Source organism: Corvus kubaryi, unplaced genomic scaffold, assembly GCF_017639235.1.
Source record: "Corvus kubaryi isolate FWS band 111438036 unplaced genomic scaffold, C.kubaryi_AGA036_p1.0 37157, whole genome shotgun sequence".
NCBI lineage: Eukaryota > Metazoa > Chordata > Aves > Passeriformes > Corvidae > Corvus > Corvus kubaryi.
Genome location: NW_024581041.1, coordinates 878246 through 891535, shown reverse-complemented (window position 1 = coordinate 891535; position 13290 = coordinate 878246). Strand labels below are relative to the sequence as shown.

At 45.2% G+C, this 13290-nt stretch overlaps 1 protein-coding gene across 4 annotated transcripts in view; it reads right to left on the bottom strand.

Annotated features, from left to right (window-relative positions):
- Window positions 1-13290, bottom strand: part of NDRG3 (NDRG family member 3) — a 63618-nt gene that overhangs the window by 25585 nt on the left and 24743 nt on the right. For all 4 annotated transcript variants that reach the window (XM_042021691.1, XM_042021694.1, XM_042021695.1 and 1 more), the window contains 2 exons: window positions 9305-9409; window positions 5228-5263 (listed from right to left, as the gene is read on the bottom strand). In XM_042021691.1, the coding sequence (XP_041877625.1) occupies window positions 5228-5263; window positions 9305-9361 (93 nt within the window). In that variant the 5' untranslated portion in view covers window positions 9362-9409. The remainder of the gene's footprint in view (window positions 1-5227; window positions 5264-9304; window positions 9410-13290) is intronic.

The following is a 13290-nucleotide window of genomic DNA, read 5'->3' as shown; positions in this document are numbered from 1 at the left end:
CCTCGGTGCAGCTCCGCTCGCGGCCGCCAGGGGCGCTGGTGGCTCCCAGCCGGGCAGGGCGGCTGCGGGGATTCCCCCGCGCCTGCAGGGGGCGCTGTGGCGCCAGCTCAGAGACTACACAGCAATGGCGGCCGGGCTGAATGGCGACCATGGGCTGCAGCAGGAACCTCGGAGCAGCGGCTGGAACGGCAGGGCGGGCTCACCCCGGGCAGCAAGCAAGAGGGAGCAGAAACTCCGCAGCTGTAGCTGGAACCACGGGGCATGGGGCATCCAGCAGGGCAGGGGGTGCAGAGCTACAGTGTAGCAAGCAGTGGCAAAAACATCCTGGCGGGGTGGGGTAGCAGCGGCCGGGCTCTGGAGCAGGGCAGGGAAAGGCTCCCTGGGAGGGGGAAAGGGCTCTGCATCCGAGGGTTTTCCCCTGAGGCACCCCAGCAGATGGTGAAAGTCCTTTTTTTTAGTGAGGTAGGGTGTTAATAAGGTCCCAGTTAAGTGGCTGCTCTCACGAGCAAAGGCTCACCCACAGCAGAAGCAGCAGGACCGGGCTGGGCTCCGGCAGCAGCACCAAATTCCACCCCCCAAGCAGCAGCTCCGACCGTCCTCCTTCGAAGCTGAGAGAGCAAGAGAGCGAGGAGCTGCACCTAACCCTTTCACCCAACCCAAATCTCACCATATGTCCACTCTTCCCAGAGAAACCCCCAGGTGAAGAGAGTAGCCAGCTGCACCCCTCCCCTGAGCTGTGACAACTTTCTTTTGTCTCTCTTAAGTACCCAGTCATAATTGTTCCTTAGGAACATATGGGAGAGAATTCCTAAAGAGAAAGAAACAAAAGCAAAAAGAATCCTAAACCCCAACAAATGCCCGCAAGACAGCACATTTTTATACGAGGCAGCTTAATTTCTTTCCTCCAAGGGTTTATGCATGCCTTGTCCTTTCTGTTTGAGATGAACCCTGCATGTCCTGGATTTACTTATTCCCACCTCCTCCTCGAGAGCTTTCTGCAAATACTCAGCCAAATCCCAGACGATCTCCACACCCCAGGCCCGCTTCTGCACAGTGTGTGCTGAAAGCCAAACACTTCTCTGCCTTCCCGTTGGTGGGAGGCAGCAGAGGGGAAGTGTCAGCTCAAATGATCAAATCAACTCTTCAGATCAAATGCCAGCTTATGTCAGACTGAAACATAACACAGGTTTAGTTGGACAGTTTTGAAAATATATCATCATATTCCTTCATTTCTATTTAAAGCAAATCATCTGGAAAAGAGGGGAGAGATGTAGGCTGAGACGGAACACCTACTTCTGAAAGCTGCAGAGAGTCTGCAGACAATAATAAAAGCACAGGCACAGCTCTATTAACAGCACAGATCACCACACCATCTGTCCATCAGCATCCCAGACCATTTATTTGACCATCTGCCCATGGACACTGGGAAAAGCCAAGCCTAGACTTCATTAGGGTTCATACAGCTTTCAAGTAAAATGTAGGTCTCATATTTAGGTTAATACTTTTTAGCTCTGAGAATAACCTAAATTCATACTGATAAAGACCCCTAAGCCTCCATGCTAGCTCTCCATTTCATCTCCACTGCAGTTACCAGATTATGTAGGGTTGTTTAACTGATGCCCAGGCAATCTGTTATGTATCAGGGTTAGCTTTGGTTGCTTGCATACAGTTTTAAAAAACCAGGACAGCTGTATCTGGAAGTCAGCTGTACCAGAAAAGCTAAAAAGCTTCCTCAAACACATTCACCCCAGAGTATCAAATTTCAGAAGCAGGAAGAAGCAGAAACTTGTGCTGTTGGCTTTGCCCAGATGTGATCCTGGCAAGTTACTCAAAAATAAAACCAAACACATGGGGAAATGAATAGAAATTCACAATGGCATCACCCCTTTTCACCAAAGGAAAGATCTTACAAACCTTAAATATACATGTTATCTTGAAAAGTAACACATGCCAAAGCTATTCAGAAAACAGTGTGGGGAACCTGTGTGCCTGGCCCTACACACCTCCTAGAGTCAGTGACACTGCTAATGACATGCTCCTGAGATGGGATTAAACTAAACACTACTCCCATTCATAAGCATGGCCCAGCTGCAGAGAATATTTTGAACCTCCAGATTTCAGCCAGAGGGAGGTCTAGAGGCACCACAGAAATAACACTGAGGGTGGCTATTACTCTGGCTGTATCCACAGAAAAGCTAGGGCAGGGACATCAGTCAGTACTGGCAGGAGCTGGGACCCTGAGGTTTATTCAGTTGGTTACAGCATGGTGCTAATAACACCAGAGATGGTGGGTTCAATACAGACCATTCACTTAAGAGTTGGACTTGATGATCCTTGTGGGTCCATTCCAACTCAGCATACTCTGTGAAATTCTGGGATGGACTTACAGCAGATGACCTCATGGCCAAGGGCACAGAATAACACAGACACAGAAATAAAACAGGACTTGTTCCAATATATCAATGTCTTTTACTGGGGAGCTCAAACTGGACCTGCACTGCCAACAGGGTTATCAACAATGCTGACAGAGGCTCACCTTTCCCTCACCACCCTCTTCCTTCACCCCACTACCTGCAGCCCTGCAAGCACAGCTCAGAATGTGGTCAGCCCCAGTCAAAGCCACAGCTTTAACTCCATTTAAAACAGCTTTTTTTAACTATTAGAAAAATAAAAAGGTCTGAAATGTAGGTCTTGCTTCACTGATGCCATGGTCTCATATTGCAAACACTACACTGTACAAGATAATAAAATCCACCTCACAAATCCTTTACTTTTTGCCTTAAAACCCACCAGGTCCCTTGCAGATATTGCTGCTATTGGAAGCTGATTGAGAACTTCACTGCACTGTAACTGGAGACCATCTTCCAGTTATCAATCTTCATCAATTTGTGGCCGGTTTGTGCCTGTTCTTGTCAAGCTGAGATCCTCCCTAAGGCTCTTCCTCCCTGTGAAACTTAGGACAAATTAAACCACTGCCCCAGCCCCAGTGCTTTTAAGTCTTTCTCTACACAAGAGGATCTTCCTTCCTCTGAAAGCCCTGGCAACCTTCTTCACTTCAAATTCCTCCAACACTGGTAAAGTCACACCACAGAGGCCTGGATGTGGCAGCCAGATGTGCTTTGCCAGATTCAAAAGCAGCAGTAATTTTTCACAGGATATGAGCTCAGTCTCCAAGTGTAAGCACTGTTCCTGGTACTAGCAACTGAGACAGAAAACCCAAGGACCCAACACACGATCCATCCTCTCTGGAAGATTTCAGAGATTTAAACCAGCCCTTGGGGTATTTTCCAAGTATTATGCGGGGGAGCGTCAAGCCAGGTGTATCCTGAAACTACACCTTGTAGGGAGAGATGCTGGAGGAAGGTGAGGCTGGGACAATATTTACAGTCATGAGAGACACCATGTTAACATCTTGCTAAAAAAAAGTATTCTACATGAATTACATGGTTTCCTGGAAAGAACATCTTGCCTCCTGCCCAACTGTTGCCATGGCCACCAGCTCACTGGTGATCTACAGCAAAGCAGAGAAGCAACAAGCCTGTCCTTCCTAGCCTAGTAGTCCCCAGAGCACCTCTCCCTGGCTGCAGACCACTCAGCTTTTCCCAAAGCTCAGCCTTGGAGAGGACAACCACAGCTCTGGGACATGCTGAGCGTGCAGGCTGGTGGCTGCAGTGCCAGGTTTCTGTGGGGCTTGCCCAGCTTCAGATCTGGGGCTTTGTTTAAAGAAAGATGCAAAGAGGCTTTGCTTGTTGAGGGGAAGTGTAGAGCCAAAAGGCAGCAGCCACACAGAGCTCTGTGACAGGGCGTCCTCCCCACCTTCCCACTCTGCTCCGGCTCCCAAGACCATGCTGCTCACAGCCAGGCAGGGCATGGGCATGCCCAGAGCTTTGGTGGGTCAGTAGAGGACTGACAGCAGAGGCCAATACACAATATAGTTATATTCTTCCCAGTCCTGGAACACAGACCACAGCAGGAAGTGCGTCTGCTGTCTAACACTTACTCAAAGGCATTGCACCTATTTTTACCCACTACTCATCTCACATGGGAGCACACTTTACCTCTAAAGGTAACAGAGAAGATACAGATAGATGGAGACATGATGGTACAGGAAAGTGTTTTAAACCCATTATCTACTTTTATTTCAAAAGAAAAAGCATTGCTTAACACTATTGCTGCTTTCCAGATCAGACACTAAAGTTATAATGTGATAAGAGTAGTGATTTTTATACTTGTAGGCTTTAAGATACCAAAACTCACAATTAATTGAGTTAAAGCAGAACAGTGACATGTGCCTGCCCACATAAGGTGGACAGTATCAGTGTCTCATAATAAGAGAAGGAAAAAATACAGACTACCTTCATAGGACTGTATTTACTATGTTGCTGTTGTGCACAGGCTTGCAAATGGTTTTCTGGAATCACCTACATCAACAGACTTCTATTAAATTTATCACATGATGTTGCCAGCCCCTGTCAGCAGCGCTGTATGACCTGCCCTGTGTCGAGCAGAGCACTACAGACACAGCAGCCTGCGAATGCTAGAGAGAAACAACAGCCACTACCTGCATGCCCACATACTCCGTGAAAAGGCAGCAGGATAACCTGATACAGGAAATGAGCCTGTGCTTCACAAAATGCCCCACAGAATCTCAGTGCTGTGCTCTGCCAATCACAGAGCGTGTCCTCTGTCTTGGATGCTGGTGGAGCAATCACTTCTACAAAAGGATTATTCCTATGGCAACCAGAGCCATTGGGCTCATCTCTGTACCATCAATAAACTCCTGGAAAACAACCATGGCTGTGTCAAAACAGGCCCAAGCAAAGCAGCATGCTGTATCTGGGGCAGCTTTGTCACTTCCATCTCCTCTCAAGACAAACAGGTAGAACATGCAAGCTCCTCCTTTCTCAGCCAGATGGGACATGAAAGAGCTGCAGTTCTTCAGCATACTGCATTTTTCCAAGAAACTGTTTTTCAGGAGACCAGCCATCCTGCAAGGTGTTGTGTAGCCTCAGCAGAGCAGTCTGCACCTTAGAACTCAGAACTTTCACGGTGCTCAGCATGAAAGGGTGAAGGGCAATTTCTGTCACTGGACATATTCCAGCTCTTATTGATTAAACCTTAATAGGAGCTAAAATTAAAATACAGATTTTTTTTCCATCTCTCTCAACATTACTGCTGAGCTACGGGGAATTCCCAACCGATCCTTGTCTCCCACACATGGTCTTACCTGACAGTCAAAGTCCTGGAAGTTGCGAGCTGCATTCTGTTAACAAAAAACAGGAAAAGAGAAAAAAAAAGAAAAAAGGAAATCAGCACAATGCCCCAAAACACCCCCAACAACAGCATGAAAGTTTCCCATAGAGACCTCTGTTTTAGCACAGTCAAGACTGGCTGCAGTCAGGTAAGCATCAAAATGCAAGATCCGTACAAGCAAACCCCATGCAAGAACTGCCCATTCCTATACACCAAGGTTATAGGGCTGTAAGGAGGCTACCAGCTAAGGGAAGTGAGTACCTCTGTGCACAGCTGAGAGTGTTCAAGCAGGGACAGATGCACATAGGAAGGACATTGGCCACAGCTGGGCTGCATATGGGTATGGGTTTTGTCTACTCCTGGTGTCCATTAACAATTTGGATGCAAAAATCCTAAAGGACTACTCCTGGGATCTCACGTACTGCATGCAAGAAAACAAGCCATGCAGTCAGCTCCTGTGCAGCCACTGCTGCAGGCATGGGATCATTTCGTGACAGACACAGGGACCTGCAAGCTCCTGAAACCCAAGTGCATGGGAACTGCACGCAGCAGCTCACCACTGACTCTTCCCAGAACGTGACCCCATGCATGCAGGTGAACACAGTCAGTAACAGCACCCACTTGGCATCCTGCAGGTTGGAAAGTCTGCAGGAACTTGTCTGTGTGCCCATGAGCTTTGTGAAACACTGTCTCTGACCACACAGTAGGTTACATCACTGAGAGCTGTCAGCAAAAGGCTGAGCAAACCACTTGAGATAGCATTCTAGCTTTTGTGTTTTAGGCATAGCACCTTAGTACTAAAAGTACTAGGAGAAAACTAGGATCACATATGGACAACAGAAACACTCCAAACATTTCTTCTGGCTGAGCACCCTCATTCCTCTCCATGTGTGAACACATGGCCATGTCTTCCTCCCCTTGCCTTGTTAGCAAGAACAAGGGTTGCTACCTACATTCTGCACTTTGAGACATTTAAGTTGAGGTATCTGCAAATCTGTTTTAAGAATCCATTCCCCTCTTTCCTCCTCTGTGTTAAGTATTGAACTGTGGCAATGTTTGGAGCAGGACATAGCAAAACCCACTACATCCTCAGGACTGGGGAAAAGAAAATAAAAAGCAGTCTCCTCTTATTTCAGAGACCCTGAAATTAATTGAGATTTCTGACACTACCACCAGCTTGTGAAGCAGGTCAGTTCAGTCACCCATTTCTCTATGGAGCAAGGAGAAACTTCTGTACCCAGCACTGGATTTGGATGGTGCATGCTAAGTAAAAAAGAAGGTGATCTGAATTTGTACTTGGTAACGTCTGAGATTCCCCAAGCGAGTGGGGAGGAAATGACACAAAGCAAGGAATGAGGCTCTGAATTGGGCTGCTTGTTGTCAAGGTATACCATGAGGCAAAATAAGCTGACATGCCCTGACTCTCACATACTTGACTTTAACACACCGAAAATTTGACTTTAAACCATTTATTCGTTGTCTTAACTTGAGAAACTTTAAGGCAAGTTTTTCAGGCCTCTGAAGGTGCCATGGCTGCACCTCAAAGCACAGAGCTGGCTGGGCTGACTCAACCCAGCCTAAGGGCTGCCTGTTTCATCTCCTGAATCTGGCTCTGGCACTTCAGTAACCTTTTCACTGAGGCTGAAATAACAGGAATCAAAGGTGCCAGAATAATAAAGTGTCACTGGGACACTTGTTCTGATCAGGCAATACTCTCTTTTTCTCTCTCTTTCAACTAAATGGGAACATTTGAAGTTTCTTTACTTCCCCAGTATAAAGTCACTGCATTTTAGTGAGCCTGAATGAGGTGAACAAACATTACGTATTTTACTTCCCTGCACTTGATATTAGGCTTAAGTTACACAAAAACAAAACAGTGTTCGTATTCTTTAAAAGTCAAGCTTGTAACTTTTTGCTGATTTGAGACAAAACAAAGCCAGGACTCAGTGGTCCACAGTGGCACTATCTACCATTCAGACAAGTGAACAAGATATGACCCATTTCCACTTCCCAGGTAATGCCACTGGTTTCAGAGTTTGAGAAACCAGAGCTCCTTCTCTGTGTACAGCAGCCTTTGTATGTGAAGAGTTCACGAGCACACACTCATTAGCACCTTAAGAGTTTTACTGTGCTATTTCTGGCCATTAATCCATGCTGGCTCAAACTCTTATGTCTAAAGTGGGCTGGTCTGTAAAAACCTTAGTGAACTGCCAGTTCAATAGATTTTGGACTCTGATAGTTGCACAGAATAACAGGTTATTGTGCCACACCCTCATGCTCCATAAACTATGTCTAAAAGCACACATGTATTCTCTCAAGCTTCAAAGCCTTAATAAGGGCCAGACCTTGGAGGTGGCTGCTCCCTGAGGCCCTCCTTTTGTTAAAACAAAGTGTGAAAAGGAGAGCCACAGCATACTTCTCTTCCCATACAGTACTGAGGATGGTTCTGGAGCCACCCTTCATATTTCTCCCTACTGAGATACTATACACGTCCTGTAACTTTAACACTGACTCAAGGAAAGCACGTAGCTACTCTCTGTGTGCCTTTCTGTGCAATGGTTAACACCACTGGGTGTTCTGTTTGGGTGAGCATTTGAACCACAACTGACACCACACCACTGGACGGGGCTGACCCGGCAATACTTGACAGAAACAGTGGAAACTTATAAAGTGAAAAACACGTTGATTTGGCATGCTTCAATGCCTCCTACTTAGGTCAGCTGACTGAAGCAAGGGCAATCTACCCAGCTGAATTCAAACATAGAAAATCCCAGGAGAATCATGAGCAAGATCTGGGCCGCTGTATTTAGCAAGCTTGTCTTCCGTAAATGTTTTATCTCTTGTTCTGAAATTAGTAACTCTCTTCAAGGCCTGTATTCCATATTTTTATTTGCTGGTCTACACTGATTTTGTACTTTCAAGACTCACCCTTCCAGGAAACAGTTTTTTTAAAAATGGTGGAAGCCCAGTAGTCAAGCACTAGTCTGTCAGAACAGGTACCTGGACTGCAGATTTCAGCTGAGTTTTTAGATTTTACATATACCAAACAGCTATGCTAGAACGCTAAAGAAATGAGCAAAAACTTATCAGTACAGACTAAAACATAGCAGAATTTCAGAGATTTCACCCATTTTGTGGGGGATGATGCAGTCTTCTGCAAGCATACAGTGAGTGGACAAAGCACCACAGCCCTTTGGCAGCACAAGCCAGTTCTTGATGTCAGCCATCAAACAGCAAAGCCTTAGGAACTCCTTCCCACACCATTAGGCTTGGCTGTGAGCTATGCAAAGTGACCAAACCACATTGCTCATAATCATAATTAGTTTGCAGATATAAGATGCTAGATCTTGTTGGGATGCCTGTAATGAACTTAGGCACTCTCAACAACAGTTTATGGCAGAATTCAGTAAGGCCAGGGCTCTCCCAGAGCCCAGATGGCTCTTCTCCAGCCCACAGAAGACAAGAGTGAAAGACTTGAACAGCTGCTGCAATACAATGATTTTCCAAAGTCTCAGTATTGCATGAATCTGGACTGCTCTAACTGGGCTCTGCACACATTAAAAGGAGATGACTCTCCATTACTAAATCCAGGGAGACAGAGCTGTTTTAGGGGTCAAAACACTAAAGGATCATTTAAGACAGAATACTAAAAAAAAAAGTAAAACAAACAAACAAACAACCCCCACCAAAAAAACCAGGATACAATCCAGCATTTCTCTAACAAGGAGAAACTTATTAGAGGTTTTACAGCTACACCAGGTCAGGAATGGGATCACCTTTTCAATTGCTGCCCAGCCTTTGCAAATCCGCAGTATGGGTATGAGATACTGTTTGGCCAGGACTCCAAAATTACCTGAACTGTGGTGGTCTATCTTTCTCTGAGACTTTGGAAGAGTAGGTGGTGGTAGATTACCAGAATGGGGAAGAATTTACTGGGTTTCAGTGCTTAAGGTACTTTAATCTGTAGACACATTCTGGCAGCTAGGGCTCCTTGCCAGACACAAAGTCATCCCGAGTACACTTGTGAGGATAAAGCAGCAGCCAGTATTACCTTGTCATTCAGGAGCGGTTTGATCTCTGTCAGCTGAACATCCTGCAGTTCATCCATGGTGCTGGAAGTGAAGCCAATTAATCCTCAAAGCAGCAAATAGGGATTCTGAAACAAAGGTGTATTGTTAGAAACAGCATTACAAGTTATGCTAATCAAAGGAAGATTAGAGATTTTTCATTAGACTTGTCTATGCTTCAAATTAAGCCTGTGAAAAGCTGGTCCTTGATGCAACATAAAGCACCTGTATAAGTGCAGAAGGCAAACCCAGTCCTGCTCTCACTGTGTTAGTCTGGTTACTCCTTGCCCTGCCCACCGAGAGCTGTCCCTGAAAGCTCAGGCCTCTCAACTGAGAAACTGCATCCACTTCTACGCATTGCTGGTATTTCAGCCATAGCGTGTCTGGAAATGAACTGGAAATTACTTGATCAGCAGAGTGAAAAACTGTGTTTAGTATGTGGTAATACTGACTTCCCCCTACCATGCCCTACACACCCAAACCCCAGCATCCTGCCACCAAAGGCAAGGCTGTGCTGTATCCCTGAGACATACAGACAAAACCACATCTACACACAGGAGACAGAGGTGTGGAGATCCACGCTCCTTGCTGGCAGAACATAAGACGGTTCAGAACTCAGGGCAGTCCTTGAGATATAAGGTGAGATACAAGGTGAGATATAAAAAGGGCCCCAGATAGTGCTGTTCCAGTGGAACATGTGCAGACAACACTGTTAGCTTGGCAGCCCAAACCATCATTCTATCAGATGGTGCAGAGTCAGCAAAGGAAAGAAAAGAATTAATGGACACTATGCGAAGCTGCCATACGTCTGTGGGAAATGGCTGCTGCCACGGAGCCAGAGGAGAAATCTTTGAATACAAATACAGCAATGAAGATGGAAGAAAAATATGGCTGAGTTTACAAGGCATTTAATTTTTACTCTAGACACTCTAGCTGTGTTTCTAGACAGAAGAATTTCTAGAGCAAGCAGCTGCAGCAACATGAAAAGAGCTCTGGCAACAGACGATCACACCTGATGGTGCAGTCTACCTGATTGTTCAGGAAAATTGTACCTATTGCTGCAGATGAAATAAATGAAGTCATCAACTTCGTTTGACGGAACAGAAGTAAGCATGTGGTGGACTTCCTGTGCATCAGCTGAGCATGCTAGGAAAATACTTTTGAATACTGTCACAAATCAAATTATTTGTCTAGGATATCATAGGCTACTAACCACAGAAAAAAAAAAGTAGAAAAATAACAATTGTGTTCTCCATCCACCTCAACCCAACACAAACATGTGGTGTGGAGGAGGGGTCCCCCTCACCCCAAATGCTGTGCCTAAGCTGCACCCTTTGTGCTAGGACTAACCCTGGTGTGGCTGAAGCCAATCTGTCACAAAACAAATAAAAACAAAACGCCTTTTCCCTCTGAAAATCAGCAATAGGAACTCCTGTCTCTTTTAGCTCCTTTGCTTTACGAAACTGAATTATTTTTCTTTTTCCGATTTTTTTTGCTGTAAAGCATACCAGTTGTCAGAGTGTCAAGAAACCAGTTAATCTATAGGCAACAATCCCCTTACTCCACAAGGAACTCTTATTCAGAAGAATACTAAGAGCCATTATGTAGTGCACTGTAAGCCCCAGGGGAAAGCTGGTTACTGTCATACTGATAAGATATTACGGAATAAAATAATATTTCTACTAAGGAATTACAACTTCCATATACACTGGGACTGATTAAGAGCTCAATATCTACCAGGTTTTCTCCAAAACAGCATCACACGAGCTTACAGACACAAAAGGAATTTCAAACAAGCATCACAAAGCTTATCTGCAGATAAGGTGCAGACAGGTGACACAGTACTGGAATGACCACCTACACCTTATTATTTGGAGACCGTATCCCTTCTCTTATGCTCCTTTGAAAAGACACCCACTGGTAGCAGGCAGGAAGGTCATGCTTATTCTTGGGGTCACCCAAGAGACAAAGAAGTTGTCCACTCTACCCAAAGGAATTAAAAAACTGTGCACACACCAGCCACCTTTCTCTGTGCAGGAGTTTTCCTGAGTCTTGGGCTCACACCTTGCATTTTTGCCTAAACCAGAGTCTACAGAGAAGGAGGGCACCAATATAGTAACCCCTCTCTACTGAGCTGTGGCTGACCAAACAACACCTCAGAGCACCAACTGCTCTGCCTTACATTGCTCAAAGAAACTTCTGCTATAGCCTTGCAGATATTTCTTTCCCCTGAGCTATAAAAAGTGCGGTAAGTCCCAGAGAGGCCTGAGATGCATCCTGCATAAACCTGCCCAGGTACACTGTTTGCTGTCAATACAAGCACATCCATGAAGTGTGCAAAGTCTGTCAGAGGGGAGACACACATCTTGAACTCACGCACTACTTTGTTAATCACATATTATATAAGAAGAATAAAAACCTAGTAGGGGTTCAAAGCAAGGATTAACAAATGCATTTATCTCATCAACTTTGATTTCCATATTTGATCTCTAGATGCAACTACAGTGCACACAATAAACAACATCACACTGAAATTAATCTGATGATTGTCTTCCTGGTCCACTATTGCTCCAAATGCTGTCTCAAAGGAAGGGAGATCTCTAAGGCAAGCTGCTGTTTGCCATAATGTGCACTATGTGTTGCCCCTTCCTTAAAGCAAGCCGGGTAGCAACAAAAAGGGCTGCTGATTTGGGTGCTGATCTGAGACAGAAGAGACAACCTTCCTTAACACCAGCTGGGCTCAAATAGCTGTGAAAACCTCTGTAGGGAAGTTCACAGAAAAGTAAGAGTCTTGCTCTGCAGTGAGTCTGCACCACAGTCAGCCTGGAAAGCTTCTCAGCTCATAGCACATTCTCACCCAGGAGCAAGACCTACAAAGGATCCCTCCAGTGGGAACCAAATACTGAGGTGAGCCAGGAAGTCACCGAGAATTGCTGAACTGAGAGCAAAATCACACAAAGATTAAATCTACACAGCCTCAGATGGTGCGTTTTTTCCCTAAACACTTTGATTCTATATCTATTCACCTAGCAATTTAACGGTTTTTTTGCTTTCCAAAGTTTTTTGAAGGTTTTTTGAAGGAAAAGGCACAGGGGGTCCCCATCACTGCTTGCAAGCAGCTTTTTTAGCTTCCTGAATCAGCTCTTCCCAATCCACTCACTGTGAGCTCTCCAGAAAATGGCTGAGACAGCCTCAGGACTTCATTTTAATCCAAGCCGAGGCGATTCCATTGGCAGATGCATGTACTTCTCCCAAGGTCTTAGCAAGCTCAGTGTGATTGCCCTGGATTAAATCTGGGTAATTTGTGATTACAGCATAAAATCTACTCGCTCTACATGACTATTTGCCACAATTTCACCTGAGCACCTGCTACGCTAACAGCAACATGCATTTTGGTTTGAAACGCAGCAAACAGGCACATTTGAGCAAAAAAGGCCACAAAAATTCTCAAAAGAGGATGCTTTGTAGTAGAGAGACCTCTGTAGAGCACATCGCCAAGTGCAGAGGCAAAGGAAAGGGTGGGGTGTTGGTGAGCTGGGCTATCCTCTGCTCCAACCATGCTAGAGACTCCTTGTAAAAAAGCTCTGCAGACTTGTCTTCCCAGGAAACAATTTTCTCCCTCCATTCCTCCTGTTATTTAAAAAGACAAACATGTCATTTCATAAGCTGAAAGCAAGTTTAAAATACTACAACAAAGCAGCATAAATATTCGTAGCACTCAAAAGATTTTTGTGGAAGACAGGCCCAGGCAAAGCAAAAGGTTTGTCTGAAACAATCCATGTATAAATCATACACTTTTTCTATAAATGGCCCAGTACCACCTGCTTTGCAAGTATTCCTCTTGCCTCTATTTATATATTACTGTAAATACACTCAAATCCCCCAACTGAAACCATCTATCCCTTTCCAAAGGTTTCCTAAAGGCTGAAGGAAACCTATGCTCTTTGAAAACCAGTAAGACAAGAATCCA